Below are 18,728 nucleotides of genomic sequence, written 5' to 3' on the forward strand. Positions count from 1 at the left end.
CCTCCCCAGATGACATGAGGGTGGAGGATGGGTGGCAGTGCAGCCGATAATCTCGTCACCTTGAGCTCGGTGCACAGATGTTTGTTTTCCACCAGCAGAGACCTGGAAGGTGACCAATGACATGGAGGGGGCGGGGAGAATCCTGACAATCTGATACATGGTTTCTGGGAAGTCCTATACAAAGGTGTGTGGTGAGAGTGTGAGTGGATACAGATTGTACAGGTCAATCATGTCGGTTCTCACTATTCCATTGATCAGGGCCGTCTTTGATGGGAGGTCCACAGAATGGAGAACAACAGAGGACCACAGAATGGAGAACAATGGGAGGACCACAGAATGGAGAACAATGGAGGACCACAGAAGGGAGAACAATGGGAGGACCACAGAAGGGAGAACAATAGAGGATCACAGAATGGAGAAAGATGGAGGACCACAGAAGGGAGAACAAGGGAGGACCACAGAATGGAGAACAACTGAGAACCACAGAATGGAGAACAAAGGAGGACCACAGAATGGAGAACAATGGAGGAGCACAGAATGGAGAACAATGGAGGACCACAGAAGGGAGAACAATGGGAGGACCACAGAAGGGAGAACAATGGGAGGACCACAGAAGGGAGAACAATGGGAGGACCAGGGAAGGGAGAACAATGGGAGGACCAGGGAATGGAGAACAATGGGAGGACCACAGAAGGGAGCACAATAGAGGATCACAGAATGGAGAACAACAGAGGATCACAGAATGGAGAACAATAGAGGACCACAGAATGGAGAACAATAGAGGACCACAGAAGGGAGAAAGATGGAGGACCACAGATTGGAGAACAACAGAGGACCACCAAATTGAGAACGGAGGACCACCAAATGGAGAACAACGGAGGACCACAGAATGGAGAACGATGGGAGGACCACAGAATGGAGAACAATGGGAGCAGGGGCAAAAGGGGCAGCGGCCCTGGGCCCAGTCATTGTTGTGGGGCGTGAAGTGCTGTCACTTATGCTGCCCAACTCTGTCCTATTGCCATGTACAGATGACTCAGGTGTGCAGACCGTGTCAGCATTCACATGTAAATAACAATAGCATCCATATGTAAATAGTGGCAGCAATGTGGCATTCATATATTCATATGTATACTATCCCCCCCCCCCTCTGAATTTCCAGCCACCAACACCTTTGCTGGAGATCAGTGTAAATTCCCCTTACATTGGTGGTCAGTGTAGAAATGTATTGGCTGCTGGTGTAAAATCTCCCATTACATTGGTGGTCAGTGCAAATTCCCCATTATATTGGTCATCGGTTTTAACCCCCCTAACATTGGTGGTCGGTGTAGAAATGTCACCTCCCATCCGGCACTGCCACTGATCCACCCCAAGCACTGCTATTGATCCCATCCCCCCATCAGCATTGTCACTCATCCCATTCCTCCAGCACTGCCACTTATACCATCCTCCCCACCACTGCCACTGATCTTATCACCCCCAGCACTGCCACTGATCACACCCTCCCCCCCCAGCACTGTCCATGATCCCAGGAGTCCTAGGAGTTTTCTACCTATTGGTGGGTCCCTTAACCTTCTCAGTCCATGGTGTGCAGGCAGTGAAGTGATGATGTGCTGTAACCTTCAGCAACCAATCAGTGAGACATAATTAAGAGCTGTAACCTCTAGTAACCAATCAGTGAGTGGTAAGGATATGCAGTAACCTCTAGAAACCAATGGGTAAGCGGTAATGATGTGCAGTAACCCCTAACAACCAATCAGTGACCAGTAATGATGTGCAGTAACCTCTAGCAACCAATCAGTGAGCAGAAAGGATGTGCAGTAACCTCTAGCAACCAATCAACAAGCAGAAATCATGGGCTGTGACTTCTAGTAACTAACCAGTGAGCCGTAATGTGTGCAGTAACCTCTAGCAATCAATCAACAAGCAGAAATCATGTGCTGTAACATCTAGCAACTAACCAGTGAGCTGTAATGTGTACTGTAACCTCTAGCAACCAATCAGTGAGCTGTAATGTGTGCTGTAACCTCCATCAACCAATCAGTGAGCTGTAATGTGTGCTGTAACCTCTATCAACCAATCAGTGAGCCGTAATGTGTGCTGTAACCTCCATCAACCAATCAGAGAGCCGTAATGTGTGCTGTAACCTCCGTCAACCAATCAGTGAGCCGTAATGTGTGCTGTAACCTCTGTCAACCAATCAGGGAGCCGTAATGTGTGCTGTAACCTCCGTCAACCAATCAGTGAGCCGTAATGTGTGCTGTAACCTCCGTCAACCAATCAGTGAGCCGTAATGTGTGCTGTAACCTCCGTCAACCAATCAGTGAGCCGTAATGTGTGCTGTAACCTCCGTCAACCAATCAGTGAGCCGTAATGTGTGCTGTAACCTCCGTCAACCAATCAGTGAGCCGTAATGTGTGCTGTAACCTCCGTCAACCAATCAGTGAGCCGTAATGTGTGCTGTAACCTCCGTGAACCAATCAGTGAGCCGTAATGTGTGCTGTAACCTCCGTCAACCAATCAGTGAGCCGTAATGTGTGCTGTAACCTCCGTGAACCAATCAGTGAGCCGTAATGTGTGCTGTAACCTCCGTGAACCAATCAGTGAGCCGTAATGTGTGCTGTAACCTCCGTGAACCAATCAGTGAGCCGTAATGTGTGCTGTAACCTCCGTGAACCAATCAGTGAGCCGTAATGTGTGCTGTAACCTCCATCAACCAATCAGTGAGCGGTAATGATGTGCTGTATCCTCCGGCAATTAGTTGCAATGTCTGCCTGATCTGCTGCAGTGAACTGATTTTGAGTTTAGCTGCTATTTATTGTATGTCTCAGAGCAGGTGGGGAGCAAAATGTCATGGGGGGCCCCGGGTCCCGGGTCCAATCAATATTAAAGATGGCCCTGCCATTGATGGAAGATATAAAGCCGAAGTCCTCGAGCTCTGAGACCTGAGCCGGAAAATTCCTCCAAACCTGCAATCCCACATCCAGAATGTAGATCTATACATACAATGAAGGAGGGATTGAATGATCAGAGAGCTCTCTGGGGAGCCAACTACACCCGCTGCATCCATTGTGCGGTGACCCCCATGTGAGCAGGATGCATCCATTGTGCGGTGACCCCCATGTGAGCAGGATGCGTCCATTGTGCGGTGACCCCCATGTGAGCAGGATGCATCCATTGTGCGGTGACCCCCATGTGAGCAGGATGCGTCCATTGTGCGGTGACCCCCATGTGTGCAGGATGCGTCCATTGTGCGGTGACCCCCATGTGAGCAGGATGCATCCATTGTGCGGTGACCCCCATGTGTGCAGGATGCGTCCATTTGTGCGGTGACCCCCATGTGAGCAGGATGCGTCCATTGTGCGGTGACCCCCATGTGAGCAGGATGCGTCCATTGTGCGGTGACCCCCATGTGAGCAGGATGCGTCCATTGTGCGGTGACCCCCATGTGAGCAGGATGCATCCATTGTGCGGTGACCCCCATGTGTGCAGGATGCGTCCATTGTGTGGTGACCCCCATGTGAGCGGGATGCGTCCATTGCGTGGTGACCCCCATGTGAGCAGGATGCATCCATTGTGCGGTGACCCCCATGTGAGCAGGATGCATCCATTGTGCGGTGACCCCCATGTGAGCGGGATGCGTCCATTGCGTGGTGACCCCCATGTGAGCAGGATGCATCCATTGTGCGGTGACCCCCATGTGAGCAGGATGCATCCATTGTGCGGTGACCCCCATGTGAGCGGGATGCGTCCATTGTGCGGTGACCCCCATGTGAGCAGGATGCATCCATTGTGCGGTGACCCCCATGTGAGCAGGATGCGTCCATTGTGCGGTGACCCCCATGTGAGCGGGATGCATCCATTGTGTGGTGACCCCCATGTGAGCGGGATGCGTCCATTGTGCGGTGACCCCCATGTGAGCAGGATGCATCCATTGTGCGGTGACCCCCATGTGAGCAGGATGCATCCATTGTGCGGTGACCCCCATGTGAGCAGGATGCGTCCATTGTGCGGTGACCCCCATGTGTGCAGGATGCGTCCATTGTGCGGTGACCCCCATGTGAGCAGGATGCGTCCATTGTGCGGTGACCCCCATGTGAGCAGGATGCATCCATTGTGCGGTGACCCCCATGTGAGCAGGATGCGTCCATTGTGAGGAGACCCCCATGTGAGCAGGATGCGTCCATTGTGAGGAGACCCCCATCTGAGCAGGATGCGTCCATTGTGCGGTGACCCCCATGTGAGCAGGATGCGTCCATTGTGTGGTGACCCCCATGTGAGCAGGCTGCGTCCATTGTGCGGTGACCCCATGTGAGCAGGATGCGTCCATTGTGTGGTGACCCCCATGTGTGAGAGCACCTCCAGGGAGTGAGGGATAATCTGACCAGACCTACCTGATGATATCCTGATGATCAGTTGTTTTCTACTATTTATGCACATTTGATTTGCGTTTCTGGTGAGTGCGCAATCTTATAATCACTTATCACCGGATCCTTATCACCGGATCCACGGTCCTTATCACCGGATCCACGGTCCTTATCACCGGATCCACGGTCCTTATCACCGGATCCACGGTACTTATCACCGGATCCACGGTCCTTATCACCGGATCCACGGTCCTTATCACCGGATCCACGGTCCTTGTCACCGGATCCACGGTCCTTGTCACCGGATCCACGGTCCTTGTCACCGGATCCACGGTACTTATCACCGGATCCACGGTCCTTATCACCGGATCCACGGTCCTTATCACCGGATCCACGGTACTTATCACCGGATCCACGGTCCTTATCACTGGATATCCGGAGATCATCTGAGATCTTATCAGCACCTTTCTTTTGTGGACTGTTAGTTGGGTCAGCACCTTCTAGCACCTTCGGCCCCCATATAGTGGTTTGTGTATTTGCACCTCGTCACTTTGTGTGTTGATATCTGTATTTGGTTGATATTGTTGATATTAGTAGCGCTGCCATCCTAGCGCTCGCTTATTTTTTCTGTGTTCATAATAAATGTATGGGGGAGGGGCGTACAGTGTACAGAAGGGGGGTATATACAGGGCGTACAGTGTACAGAAGGGGGGTATATACAGGGCGTACAGTGTACAGAAGGGGGGTATATACAGAGCGTACAGTATACAGAAGGGGGTATATACAGGGCGTACAGTATACAGAAGGGGGAATATACAGGGCGTACAGTGTACAGAAGGGGGGTATATACAGGGCGTACAGTGTACAGAAGGGGGTATATACAGGGCGTACAGTGTACAGAAGGGGGGTATATACAGGGCGTACAGTGTACAGAAGGGGGGTATATACAGAGCGTACAGTGTACAGAAGGGGGGTATATACAGGGCGTACAGTGTACAGAAGGGGGGTATATACAGAGCGTACAGTGTACAGAAGGGGGGTATATACAGGGCGTACAGTGTACAGAAGGGGGGGTATATACAGAGCGTACAGTGTACAGAAGGGGGTATATACAGAGCGTACAGTATACAGAAGGGGGTATATACAGGGCGTACAGTATACAGAAGGGGGGTATATACAGGCGTACAGTGTACAGAAGGGGGTATATACAGGGCGTACAGTGTACAGAAGGGGGTATATACAGAGCGTACAGTGTACAGAAGGGGGTATATACAGAGTGTACAGTGTACAGAAGGGGGTATATACAGGGTGTACAGTATACAGAAGGGGGGTATATACAGAGCGTACAGTATACAGAAGGGGGGTATATACAGAGCGTACAGTATACAGAAGGGGGTATATACAGGGCATACAGTGTACAGAAGGGGGTATATACAGGGCATACAGTGTACAGAAGGGGGGTATATACAGTGCGTACATAGAGGGAGGGGTATATAGAGGGAGGGGGTATATAGATGGGGGAGGGGTATATAGATGGGGGAGGGGTATATATAGATGGGGGAGGGGTATATATAGATGGGGGGTATATAGAGGGGGGAGGGGTATATATAGATGGGGGAGGGGTATTTATAGATGGGGGGGTATATAGATGTAGGAGGGGTATATATAGGGGGGGTATATAGATGGGGAGGGATATATAGATGGGGGAGGGGTATTTATAGATGGGGGGGTATATAGATGGGGGAGGGGTATATAGAGGGGGAGGGATATATAGATGGGGGAGGGGTATATAGAGGGGGAGGGGTATATATAGGGGGGTATATAGATGGGGAGGGATATATAGATGGGGGAGGGGTATATAGAGGGGGAGGGATATATAGATGGGGGAGGGTATATAGAGGGGGAGGGGTATATATAGGGGGGTATATAGATGGGGAGGATATATAGATGGGCGGAGGGGTATATAGATGGGGGAGGGGGTATACAGTTCGGTACATATATACAATTTCCCTCCTTATCTTCTCCGAGCTCAGTGGGAGGATCGAACAATAAGACCCCGCCCATTACTTTCAGAGATTGGTTCTTTCAGGAAGGGCCCGCCCCGTATGTGGGAGGGACGGAGACGTCCGGCGTTTCTATGGCAACGCCGTCCTTCCTGAGGAGAGAGTAGCCCGGAACACCCGAGGACACCCGGACACCCCTCCCCCTCCCAGACACCCGGTACTCCCCTCCCCCCTCCGAGACACCCGGTACTCCCTCCCCCTCCGAGAACCGGTACTCCCCTCCCAGACATCCGGTACACCCCTCCCCGACACCCGGTACTCCCCTCCCCCCTCCGAGACACCCGGTACTCCCCTCCCAGACATCCGGTACACCCCTACCCGACACCCGGTACACCCCTCCCCCCTCCCAGGACACCCGGTACTCCCCTCCGAGACACCCGGTACTCCCCTCCCCCTCCCAGACACCCCTCCCGGACACCTGGTACACCCCTCCCCCCTCCGAGACACCCAGTACACCCCTCCCCGACACCCGGTACACCCCTCCCCCCCCGAGACACCCGGTACTCCCCTCCCCCTCCCAGACATCCCTCCCGGACACCCGGTACACCCCTCCCCCTCCCAGACACCCGGTACTCCCCTCCCCCCCCTCCCAGACACCCGGTACTCCCCTCCCTCGATCGGTGTGTGGCCCCTGGGGGCCCCTGTGGTTGGATCTCATACAATCCCATCTGATAGTCCCATGTGGGGGGGAGGGGAGGATATTTTGGGGTCCCCTTTGCTCTGTGTTGATGATGTCATTTCTCTCCAGGTGACCCGGATCTCTGACATCATGGAGGTCGCCCATCCCCCCACCTTCCCCCTCCCCCGACATCACCCCCAGAGGGCGACGAGAAGCCCAACCCCTGAGGAGCCGACACAGCGACCTGTGCCCGACCACCTGCTGGAGACAAGTCAGTGTCACCCCAAATATCACACCCCACATACCACACCCCGAATATCACACCCCGCATACCACACCCCGAATATCACACCCCGCATACCACACCCCAAATATAACACCCCCATACCACACCCCGCACACCACACCCCAAATATCACACCCCGCATATCACACCCCCCATACCACACCCCAAATATAACACCCCGCATACCACACCCCAAATCATACACCCCGCATACCACACCCCCCATACCACACCCCGCATACCACACCCCCCATACCACACCCCAAATATAACACCCCGCATACCACACCCCAAATATCACACCCCCCATACCACACCCCGCATATCACACCCCCCATACCACACCCCAAATACCACACCCCAAATCATACACCCCACATTGCACACCCCAAATATCACACCCCGCATACCACACCCCAAATATCACACCCCGCATACCACACCCCAAATATCACACCCTGCATACCACACCCCAAATATCACACCCTGCATACCACACCCCAAATATCACACCCGCATACCACACCCCAAATATCACACCCCACATACCACACCCCAAATCATACACCCCGCATACCACACCCCGCATACCACACCCCGCATATCACACCCCACATACCACTTCCCAAATATCACACCCCGCATATCACACCCTGCATACCACACCCCGCATACCTCACCCCAAATCATACACCCCGCATACCACACCCCAAATCATACACCCCACATAGCACACCCCAAATATCACACCCCGCATACCACACCCCAAATATCACACCCCGCATACCACACCCCAAATATCACACCCTGCATACCACACCCCAAATATCACACCCGCATACCACACCCCAAATATCACACCCCGCATACCACACCCCACATACCACTTCCCAAATATCACACCCCAAATACCACACCCCGCATACCACACCCCGCATATCACACCCTGCATACCACACCCCGCATACCTCACCCCAAATCATACACCCCGCATACTACACCCCAAATCATACACCCCGCATACTACACCCCAAATATCACACCCCGCATACTACACCCCAAATATCACACCCCGCATATTACACCCCAAATCATACACCCCAAATACCACACCCCGCATACTACACCCCAAATCATACACCCCGCATACTACACATACTACTACATCCTGAATCATACACCCCAAGTATCAAACCTCACACACCCCGCATACTACACCTCACATACTACACCCCAAATATCACATCATGCATATTACACCCCAAATATCACACCCCAAATACCCCACATACTATATCGCACATACCCCCCCCCCCCCGCGTACTACACCCCGCATACTACACCCCAAATATCACACCCTGTACAACTCATGTACACCTCGCCCATTACATCTGCTACACCCGCTATGTACCTCACACTATCACCCATTACACCCATTTTTCCTGTACATCGCCCACCTCGCCCCATTGTCTGATGTTCAGAATATTTCTGTCTTTCAGAGATTTACACCAAGCTCGGTCGGAATGGATCCGTGGAGGCGGAGCCTGCTGTCCTCCATTTTGGGGGATATGAAGTCGGGAAATGTCTCCGGCAGGTTCTAGTGAGTCCCATTCCTATTCTTCTATGGTATTATGGGGGGCGGGGCAAGTGAAATGTCTGCACCCCTCCCCCAATCCCAGCAACGCCCATCTGCCAGTGTGTGTGCTGACCTCTGAGTTTACAGAGCCCGGGGCCCCGGAGGAGGGAGGAGCAGAGTGTCCAGAGCCCGGGGCCCCGGAGGAGGGAGGAGCAGAGTGTCCAGAGCCCGGGGCCCCGGAGGAGGGAGGAGCAGAGTGTCCAGAGCCCGGGGCCCCGGAGGAGGGAGGAGCAGAGTGTCCAGAGCCCGGGGCCCCAGAGGAGGGAGGAGCAGAGTGTCCAGAGCCCGGGGCCCCGAAGGAGGGAGGAGCAGAGTGTCCAGAGCCCTGGGCCCCGGAGGAGCAGAGTGTCCAGAGCCCGGGGCCCCGGAGGAGGGAGGAGCAGAGTGTCCAGAGCCCGGGGCCCCGGAGGAGGGAGGAGCAGAGTGTCCAGAGCCCGGGGCCCCGGAGGAGGGAGGAGCAGAGTGTCCAGAGCCCGGGGCCCCGGAGGAGGGAGGAGCAGAGTGTCCAGAGCCCCGGAGGAGGGAGGAGCAGAGTGTCCAGAGCCCGGGGCCCCGAAGGAGGGAGGAGCAGAGTGTCCAGAGCCCTGGGCCCCGGAGGAGCAGAGTGTCCAGAGCCCGGGGCCCGGAGGAGGGAGGAGCAGAGTGTCCAGAGCCCGGGGCCCCGGAGGAGGGAGGAGCAGAGTGTCCAGAGCCCGGGGCCCCGGAGGAGGGAGGAGCAGAGTGTCCAGAGCCCGGGGCCCCGGAGGAGGGAGGAGCAGAGTGTCCAGAGCCCCGGAGGAGGGAGGAGCAGAGTGTCCAGAGCCCGGGGCCCCGGAGGAGGGAGGAGCAGAGTGTCCAGAGCCCGGGGCCCCGAAGGAGGGAGGAGCAGAGTGTCCAGAGCCCGGGGCCCCGGTGGAGGGAGGAGCAGAGTGTCCAGAGCCCGGGGCCCCGGAGGAGGGAGGAGCAGAGTGTCCAGAGCCCGGGGCCCCGAAGGAGGGAGGAGCAGAGTGTCCAGAGCCCGGGGCCCCAGAGGAGGGAGGAGCAGAGTGTCCAGAGCCCGGGGCCCCCGGAGGAGGGAGGAGCAGAGTGTCCAGGGTGCGGATATGAGACCCCCCAGTCCCGGTATGAGACCCCCCCAGTCCCAGTATGGGATCCCGGACCTGCTGGGGATTCACCGGATGGTGTTGAGGATTTGTGAGTGAGGTGAATGTTTTGTTTCTCGTACAGAAGCTGGTGAATGTCTCTCCGGACGTCTCCAATGTTCACATCATTCCCCCGCAGAGCAAACACTTCACCATCAGCTACAAGAAAGCCGTGAGTACCTCCTGTGCAGAACCCCTCCCTCCATCCAATCTCCCTCCATCCAATCTCCCTCCATCCAATCTCCCTCCATCCAATCTCCGTCCATCCAATCTCCCTCCATCCAATCTCCGTCCATCCAATCTCCGTCCATCCAATCTCCGTCCATCCAATCTCCGTCCATCCAATCTCCGCCCACACAAGGTCTAGTGTCAGGGCCGCCATTAGAAATCACGGGGCCCCCCAAACTACATGACAGCCCCCCTTCCATGATTTGGAAGGGGCCCTGCTTGTTGGTGCCCATGATTGGGGTCTTCAGTCTGTTGTAGGTAAGGCCGCTTTACCCGTCCATCAGCTCCAGACCCCCCCAGACCGCCTCTCTCCCCCCACCACCAGAACTCTTCCGTGTAATGCAGATGTGTGGTGGCCTCACATGTGTGTCTATGGGCACCATAGGTTGCTGCACTGACAGTGCGTCCGCTGCACGCACCGAGACCGTGTTGTCGAAGGCGGCTCTCAGTCTGTGCTAATGGATGGAAACCGACGGGACCGTCTGCCAATCATATGACAACTATGACAGCCAATCACAGTGGTCGCTTGATTAGGCAGACCCTCCCACCCCCTTACCTGTGTGGGGGAAGGGGTTAAATCCGTACCTGGGTCACTTCTCTGCTCCTCTTCTTATATTGTTCAGACTGAGATCCGGATTTGACGACTTTCTGCGGAAATATTGTCTATATATTGACTGAGGGGGCTTCAGTGAGGACTGAGGGGGCTTCAGTGAGGACTGACGTAGACTGAGGGGGCTTCAGTGAGGACTGAGGGGGCTTCGGTGAGGACCGACGTAGACTGAGGGGGCTTCGGTGAGGACCGACGTAGACTGAGGGGGCTTCGGTGAGGACCGACGTAGACTGAGGGGGCTTCGGTGAGGACCGACGTAGACTGAGGGGGCTTCGGTGAGGACCGACGTAGACTGAGGGGGCTTCGGTGAGGACCGACGTAGACTGAGGGGGCTTCGGTGAGGACCGACGTAGACTGAGGGGGCTTCGGTGAGGACCGACGTAGACTGAGGGGGCTTCGGTGAGGACCGACGTAGACTGAGGGGGCTTCGGTGAGGACCGACGTAGACTGAGGGGGCTTCGGTGAGGACCGACGTAGACTGAGGGGGCTTCGGTGAGGACCGACGTAGACTGAGGGGGCTTCGGTGAGGACCGACGTAGACTGAGGGGGCTTCGGTGAGGACCGACGTAGACTGAGGGGGCTTCGGTGAGGACCGACGTAGACTGAGGGGGCTTCGGTGAGGACCGACGTAGACTGAGGGGGCTTCGGTGAGGGCCGACGTAGACTGAGGGGGCTTCGGGGAGGGCCGACGTAGACTGAGGGGGCTTCGGGGAGGGCCGACGTAGACTGAGGGGGCTTCGGCGAGGGCCGACGTAGACTGAGGGGGCTTCGGCGAGGGCCGACGTAGACTGAGGGGGCTTCGGCGAGGGCCGACGTAGACTGAGGGGGCTTCGGCGAGGGCCGACGTAGACTGAGGGGGCTTCGGCGAGGGCCGACGTAGACTGAGGGGGCTTCGGCGAGGGCCGACGTAGACTGAGGGGGCTTCGGCGAGGGCCGACGTAGACTGAGGGGGCTTCGGCGAGGGCCGACGTAGACTGAGGGGGCTTCGGCGAGGGCCGACGTAGACTGAGGGGGCTTCGGCGAGGGCCGACGTAGACTGAGGGGGCTTCGGCGAGGGCCGACGTAGACTGAGGGGGCTTCGGCGAGGGCCGACGTAGACTGAGGGGGCTTCGGCGAGCGCCGACGTAGACTGAGGGGGCTTCGGCGAGGGCCGACGTAGACTGAGGGGGCTTCGGCGAGGGCCGACGTAGACTGAGGGGGCTTCGGCGAGCGCCGACGCAGACTGAGGGGGCTTCGGCGAGCGCCGACGCAGACTGAGGGGGCTTCGGCGAGGGCCGACGCAGACTGAGGGGGCTTCGGCGAGGGCCGACGCAGACTGAGGGGGCTTCGGCGAGGGCCGACGTAGACTGAGGGGGCTTCGGCGAGGGCCGACGTAGACTGAGGGGGCTTCGGCGAGGGCCGACGTAGACTGAGGGGGCTTCGGCGAGGACCAACGTAGACTGAGGGGGCTTCGGCGAGGACCAACGTAGATTTTGGGGGTGAAGTGAAGTATATAGGTCTCAGGAATCCTCCCCCATTCCGTCCCATTGGATGATCCCTCATACTTTTGTCCTGGAGGTACTGTGAAGTCCCGCTGACCTCTCCTACATCTCATTCACAGAACAGACTTGTCCCGGGTTTGGCCTTCACTGTCCAGGTTCAGTTCATTCCGGATGAGTGGAGATATTACTATGACTGCATCCGCATCCACTGCAAGGTAGTATATGATGGAGCCGACATCTGTCCCCTCCAATGTGTGTCAATAAAGTTATTGATTGCAGTTCTCATTGTGTGGAGTGAAGGCTCCTCTACAGGGACCGTATGAAGGTGACATTTGGGTGGATATAAATGAAAGTGTATCGAAAGACAAGAAGTGTTTCAGTTTGGGATGGAGTGGGGAAGTCATATCCAGCGTGAGATTCCCCTCCCCCCATTCTTCCCGGAATCGATGGGATAGAAAATGAACAAGAATAGAGGGGAAACCTTCCATTGGTGACACCGGCCCTACCTTCAGGTGACCCCAGAAAACCCATCCCTTCATGGAAGCCTATCCCAGCTCCACCTAAAACCCAGCCCTTCATGGAAGCCTATCCAGCCTCCCAGTGGGTATTATTATTATCATACAGGATTTATGGCGCCAACAGTTTGCTGGGAGCTTACAATCTAAGAGGGAGGGGCTGATCCTGGGAGTTTACAATCTAAGAGGGAGGGGCTGATCCTGGGAGTTTACAATCTAAGAGGGAGGGGCTGATCCCGGGAGCTTACAATCTAAGAGGGAGGGGCTGATCCTGGGAGCTTACAATCTAAGAGGGAGGGGCTGATCCTGGGAGCTTACAATCTAAGAGGGAGGGGCTGATCCTGGGAGCTTACAGTCTAAGAGGGAGGGGCTGATCCCGGGAGCTTACAATCTAAGAGGGAGGGGCTGATCCTGGGAGTTTACAATCTAAGAGGGAGGGCCTGATCCTGGGAGCTTACAATCTAAGAGGGAGGGCCTGATCCCGGGAGCTTACAATCTAAGAGGGAGGGGCTGATCCCGGGAGCTTACAATCTAAGAGGGAGGGCCTGATCCCGGGAGCTTACAATCTAAGAGGGAGGGGCTGATCCCGGGAGCTTACAATCTAAGAGGGAGGGGCTGATCCCGGGAGCTTACAATCTAAGAGGGAGGGGCTGATTCCGGGAGCTTACAATCTAAGAGGGAGGGGCTGATCCCGGGAGCTTACAATCTAAGAGGGAGGGCCTGATCCCGGGAGTTTACAATCTAAGAGGGAGGGGCTGATCCTGGGAGCTTACAATCTAAGAGGGAGGGGATGATCCTGGGAGCTTACAATCTAAGAGGGAGGGGCTGATCCCGGGAGTTTACAATCTAAGAGGGAGGGCCTGATCCCGGGAGTTTACAATCTAAGAGGGAGGGGCTGATCCCGGGAGCTTACAATCTAAGAGGGAGGGCCTGATCCCGGGAGTTTACAATCTAAGAGGGAGGGGCTGATCCTGGGAGCTTACAATCTAAGAGGGAGGGGCTGATCCCGGGAGCTTACAATCTAAGAGGGAGGGGCTGATCCTGGGAGTTTACAATCTAAGAGGGAGGGGCTGATCCCGGGAGCTTACAATCTAAGAGGGAGGGGCTGATCCCGGGAGCTTACAATCTAAGAGGGAGGGGCTGATCCCGGGAGCTTACAATCTAAGAGGGAGGGGCTGATCCCGGGAGCTTACAATCTAAGAGGGAGGGGCTGATCCTGGGAGCTTACAATCTAAGAGGGAGGGGATGATCCTGGGAGCTTACAATCTAAGAGGGAGGGCCTGATCCTGGGAGCTTACAATCTAAGAGGGAGGGGCTGATCCTGGGAGTTTACAATCTAAGAGGGAGGGGCTGATCCCGGGAGCTTACAATCTAAGAGGGAGGGGCTGATCCCGGGAGCTTACAATCTAAGAGGGAGGGGCTGATCCCGGGAGCTTACAATCTAAGAGGGAGGGGCTGATCCCGGGAGCTTACAATCTAAGAGGGAGGGGCTGATCCCGGGAGCTTACAATCTAAGAGGGAGGGCCTGATCCCGGGAGCTTACAATGTAAGAGGGAGGGGCTGATCCCGGGAGTTTACAATCTAAGAGGGAGGGGCTGATCCCGGGAGTTTACAATCTAAGAGGGAGGGGCTGATCCTGGGAGCTTACAATCTAAGAGGGAGGGGCTGATCCTGGGAGCTTACAATCTAAGAGGGAGGGGCTGATCCTGGGAGCTTACAATCTAAGAGGGAGGGCCTTATCCCGGGAGTTTACAATCTAAGAGGGAGGGGCTGATCCTGGGAGCTTACAATCTAAGAGGGAGGGGCTGATCCCGGGAGCTTACAATCTAAGAGGGAGGGGCTGATCCTGGGAGTTTACAATCTAAGAGGGAGGGGCTGATCCTGGGAGCTTACAATCTAAGAGGGAGGGGATGATCCTGGGAGCTTACAATCTAAGAGGGAGGGGCTGATCCTGGGAGTTTACAATCTAAGAGGGAGGGGCTGATCCTGGGAGTTTACAATCTAAGAGGGAGGGGCTGGTCCTAGGATTTTACAATCTAAGAGGGAGGGGCTGGTCCCGGGAGCTTACAATCTAAGAGGGAGGGGCTGGTCCTAGGATTTTACAATCTAAGAGGGAGGGGCTGGTCCCGGGAGCTTACAATCTAAGAGGGAGGGGCTGGTCCTAGGATTTTACAATCTAAGAGGGAGGGGCTGGTCCCGGGAGCTTACAATCTAAGAGGGAGGGGCTGGTCCTAGGATTTTACAATCTAAGAGGGAGGGGCTGGTCCCGGGAGCTTACAATCTAAGAGGGAGGGGCTGGTCCTAGGATTTTACAATCTAAGAGGGAGGGGCTGGTCCCGGGAGCTTACAATCTAAGAGGGAGGGGCTGGTCCTAGGATTTTACAATCTAAGAGGGAGGGGCTGGTCCCGGGAGCTTACAATCTAAGAGGGAGGGGCTGGTCCTAGGATTTTACAATCTAAGAGGGAGGGGCTGGTGGTACAAAAGGTAGTATCTGTGGGGGATGGACTGGTAGGTGGAGTAGAAGATTCCATTATTAGCTGAGGGCAGGATAGGCTTCCCTGAAGAGATCGGTTTTCAGAGCTCACCTAAAAGTGGGCAGAGTAGGCAATAGTCGGATAGATTGGGGTAGAGAGTTCCAGAGGATGGGGGAGGCTCTGGAGAAGTCCTGGAGATGAGCATGGGAGGAGGAGACAGGAGGATAGAGTGCAGGAGGTTGTGGGAGGAGCGGAGAGGACGGTTTGGGTGATATTTGGAGACAAGATTCACCCGTTTCAGCCAATAAGAAATCTGTTGTGTCTGTGAAGCACACCCAACCTATAGGGACACCCACTGTGCGCTACGCCCTACCTATACAGACACCCATCCTGTTTAGATGCGGGACCTGTGAGGACACCCATTGCACCCATTGTGAGCCCTACCTAGGCAGACACCCATCCTATATGGATGAGCTACCTTTGGGGGACACCCAACCTGTGCAGACCCTCGACCTAAGCAGATACCCAGCCTGAGGGGGTGAACAACGAGCTTAGCTGACCTGTGTATGCCGACTCCCATCCTGCATGAATGCCCAGCCTGTGGGGACACCCAATCTATAGGGACACCCAAGATGTGGGATACCTGACCTTGTACATACACCCAGCCTGTGGGGACACCCAATCTATAGGGACACCCAATCTATAGGGACACCCAAGATGTGGGATACCTAACCTACACATGCACCCACCCTGTGGAGATACCCAACCTATGTGGACACCCAATCTTTAGGGACACCCAAGATGTGGGATACCCGACCTACACATGCACCCAGCCTGTGGGGATACCCAACATGTGGGAGACCTGACCTGTGCAGGCACACAGCCTGTGGGCATGATGAATGTGCTCAGATGCCCTACTTATGTGGACGCCCATCCTGTGCCAGACGCCCCATCCTTTGCCAGACGCCCCATCCTTTGCCAGACGCCCCATCCTTTGCCAGACGCCCCATCCTGTGCCAGACGCCCCATCCTTTGCCAGACGCCCCATCCTTTGCCAGACGCCCCATCCTTTGCCAGACGCCCCATCCTGTGCCAGACGCCCATCCTTTGCCAGACGCCCATCCTTTGCCAGACGCCCCATCCTTTGCCAGACGCCCCATCCTTTGCCAGACGCCCCATCCTGTGCCAGACGCCCCATCCTGTGCCAGACGCCCATCCTGTGCCAGACGCCCCATCCTGTGCCAGACGCCCCATCCTTTGCCAGACGCCCCATCCTGTGCCAGACGCCCATCCTTTGCCAGACGCCCATCCTGTGCAGACGCCCCATCCCTTGCCAGACGCCCATCCTGTGCAGACGCCCATCCCTTGCCAGACGCCCCATCCCTTGCCAGACGCCCCATCCCTTGCCAGACGCCCCATCCCTTGCCAGACGCCCCATCCCTTGCCAGACGCCCATCCTGTGCAGACGCCCTTGAGCTGATTGATTTTGGTGGACATATCTGTTGGTCAGGTTGCATCTTCGCTGTCATTCCCCTGAGATCAGTCTGGGATTGGCTGCCCAATGCACTCACCCGCATGATCCATCACTGCAATAACTATGGATTGTGACACAGATTGATCCTCCACCAATCACTGGTGTCTCCTATCTCTGGTTTTGCTTCCACTGATCAACAGTCTGTACCCATTGTACCTTTTCCTATTACACACAATCAGAGAATCTGACATTCACCAAACATTCAATGCGGGGGAACCTGCAAGGTCCCTGTGTCCTATATGACAGGGAATGATTCACCACCTGTGAGTGTTCAGTGAAAGTCACATTCACCTCTTTATAAATATGTGACACGTAGTTACCGTATTTACCAAAGCTCTGCATCATCCCACAACAACCAATCATAACTGAGCGAGAAGATGGCCATTGGTCGGTTGTCACGTCACTCATTGAACTCCAGAAATCTGGTTTATGTGAAATATAAGAAGTGACTTTGGGGGGTTTGGACCTGAAGATGGATTCTATACATTTGATCCTGAACCTTTCCCCTTCATCAGATGGTTGTGTGATGTCTATAAATATATCCCCAGGTAAAAGGTATGTGAGCGCACTACAAGTAGCAGCTATGCACGGTAGGTAAATAAAACCTGTAAATCAGAATAACACAACGTAGTGCAGCGCTAAAAAGAATCAATCTAATAAATTGCCTTTATGATACAATAGAATAAAGTTCATGGATGTATGATCCTCAAATCTGAATGTTCCAAAAGTGACAATAGTGCTCTGAAGGTGCCTGCTTCAAAATATTCCGGTGCTCGTGCAGATGGAAATAATAAAATTGCGCACTCACCAGACGCACAACTTTAATGTGCATATATATATATAGGTATAGATGTCCTCTCAATGGGATCAGGGTAGAACAGATGATAGGTGATCCTCCCTCTGAAGGGTAGGTGACGCAACGGGCGATTCCAGGGCTTAATGTTGATCCAAGACAGCCAGATGTCCCCTACAGGGTTTGGTGGATGCCGTATCCTGGGTGTACAGGAGATCCCCTCTCTGGGTACTTAGCCCTTGGTATATTTCTTAGAAAGGTTTTTCAATTCCTGGATTGTAGACAGAGGAGCCAGTAGGACCCCGACCGCAGATTACCAGCTGATCCCATTGAGAGGACATCTATACCTATATATATATATACACATTAAAGTTATGCATCTGGTGAGTGCGCAGTTTTATTATTTCCATCTGCACGAGCACCGGAATATTTGAAGCAGGCACCTTCAGAGCACTATTGTCACTTTTGGAACATTCAGATTTGATGACCATACATCCATGAACTTTATTCTATTGTATTCATCATGAAGGCAATTTATTTGATTTATTCTTTTTAGCGCTGCACTACGTTGTTTTATTATAAATATATCCCGGTGATGACTTGTAATGACCGTTGTGTCCTCTTCTGTCCTCTGCTGTCCCGGCATTGCCGTGTTCCCAGAGTGATGAGACCCTCCTGGTTCCTCTCCATGCCTACCCGTCCACCAATCTCCGGGACTTTCCATCTCGCATCGCCTTACACGCGGCATCTCTGGGCCAGAGGTGAGTCCGGATACCTGGTGTACCACGTCCCTCACAGCCACAAATTGAATGACAAATATTGATTTTCTGTGTCTGTTTGCACTGTATTCCTATCAGCGGCCATAAACTGGAATGTACAATGTAGCGGCTGGTAATGGCAGGATGTGGCCCTCTGGGGTCATTGTGCACTAAAAGCCCCAGACAAAGGCGGCTGGATACATGGGGCTGGGGGGGGGTACATGCTTGCCGCTGATTGCTCA

General features: G+C 54.8%; 1 protein-coding gene across 1 annotated transcript; it reads left to right on the top strand.

The window, feature by feature from the left end:
• Positions 1–7,120: 7,120 nt before the first annotated feature.
• On the top strand, positions 7,121–18,489 carry LOC149427616 (cilia- and flagella-associated protein 221-like; the record flags this gene model as incomplete). Its single annotated transcript, XM_089667850.1, has 5 exons — positions 7,121–7,320; positions 8,835–8,935; positions 10,178–10,264; positions 12,531–12,626; positions 18,389–18,489. Coding segments are annotated over exons 1-5 (506 nt in total), but the record flags the coding sequence as incomplete, so codon positions are not given.
• Positions 18,490–18,728: the final 239 nt, after the last annotated feature.

This window comes from Staurois parvus, unplaced genomic scaffold (assembly GCF_062004578.1).
Source record: "Staurois parvus isolate SC_StPar_1 unplaced genomic scaffold, SC_StPar_1.0 ptg003615l, whole genome shotgun sequence".
Taxonomy (NCBI): Eukaryota; Metazoa; Chordata; class Amphibia; order Anura; family Ranidae; genus Staurois; species Staurois parvus.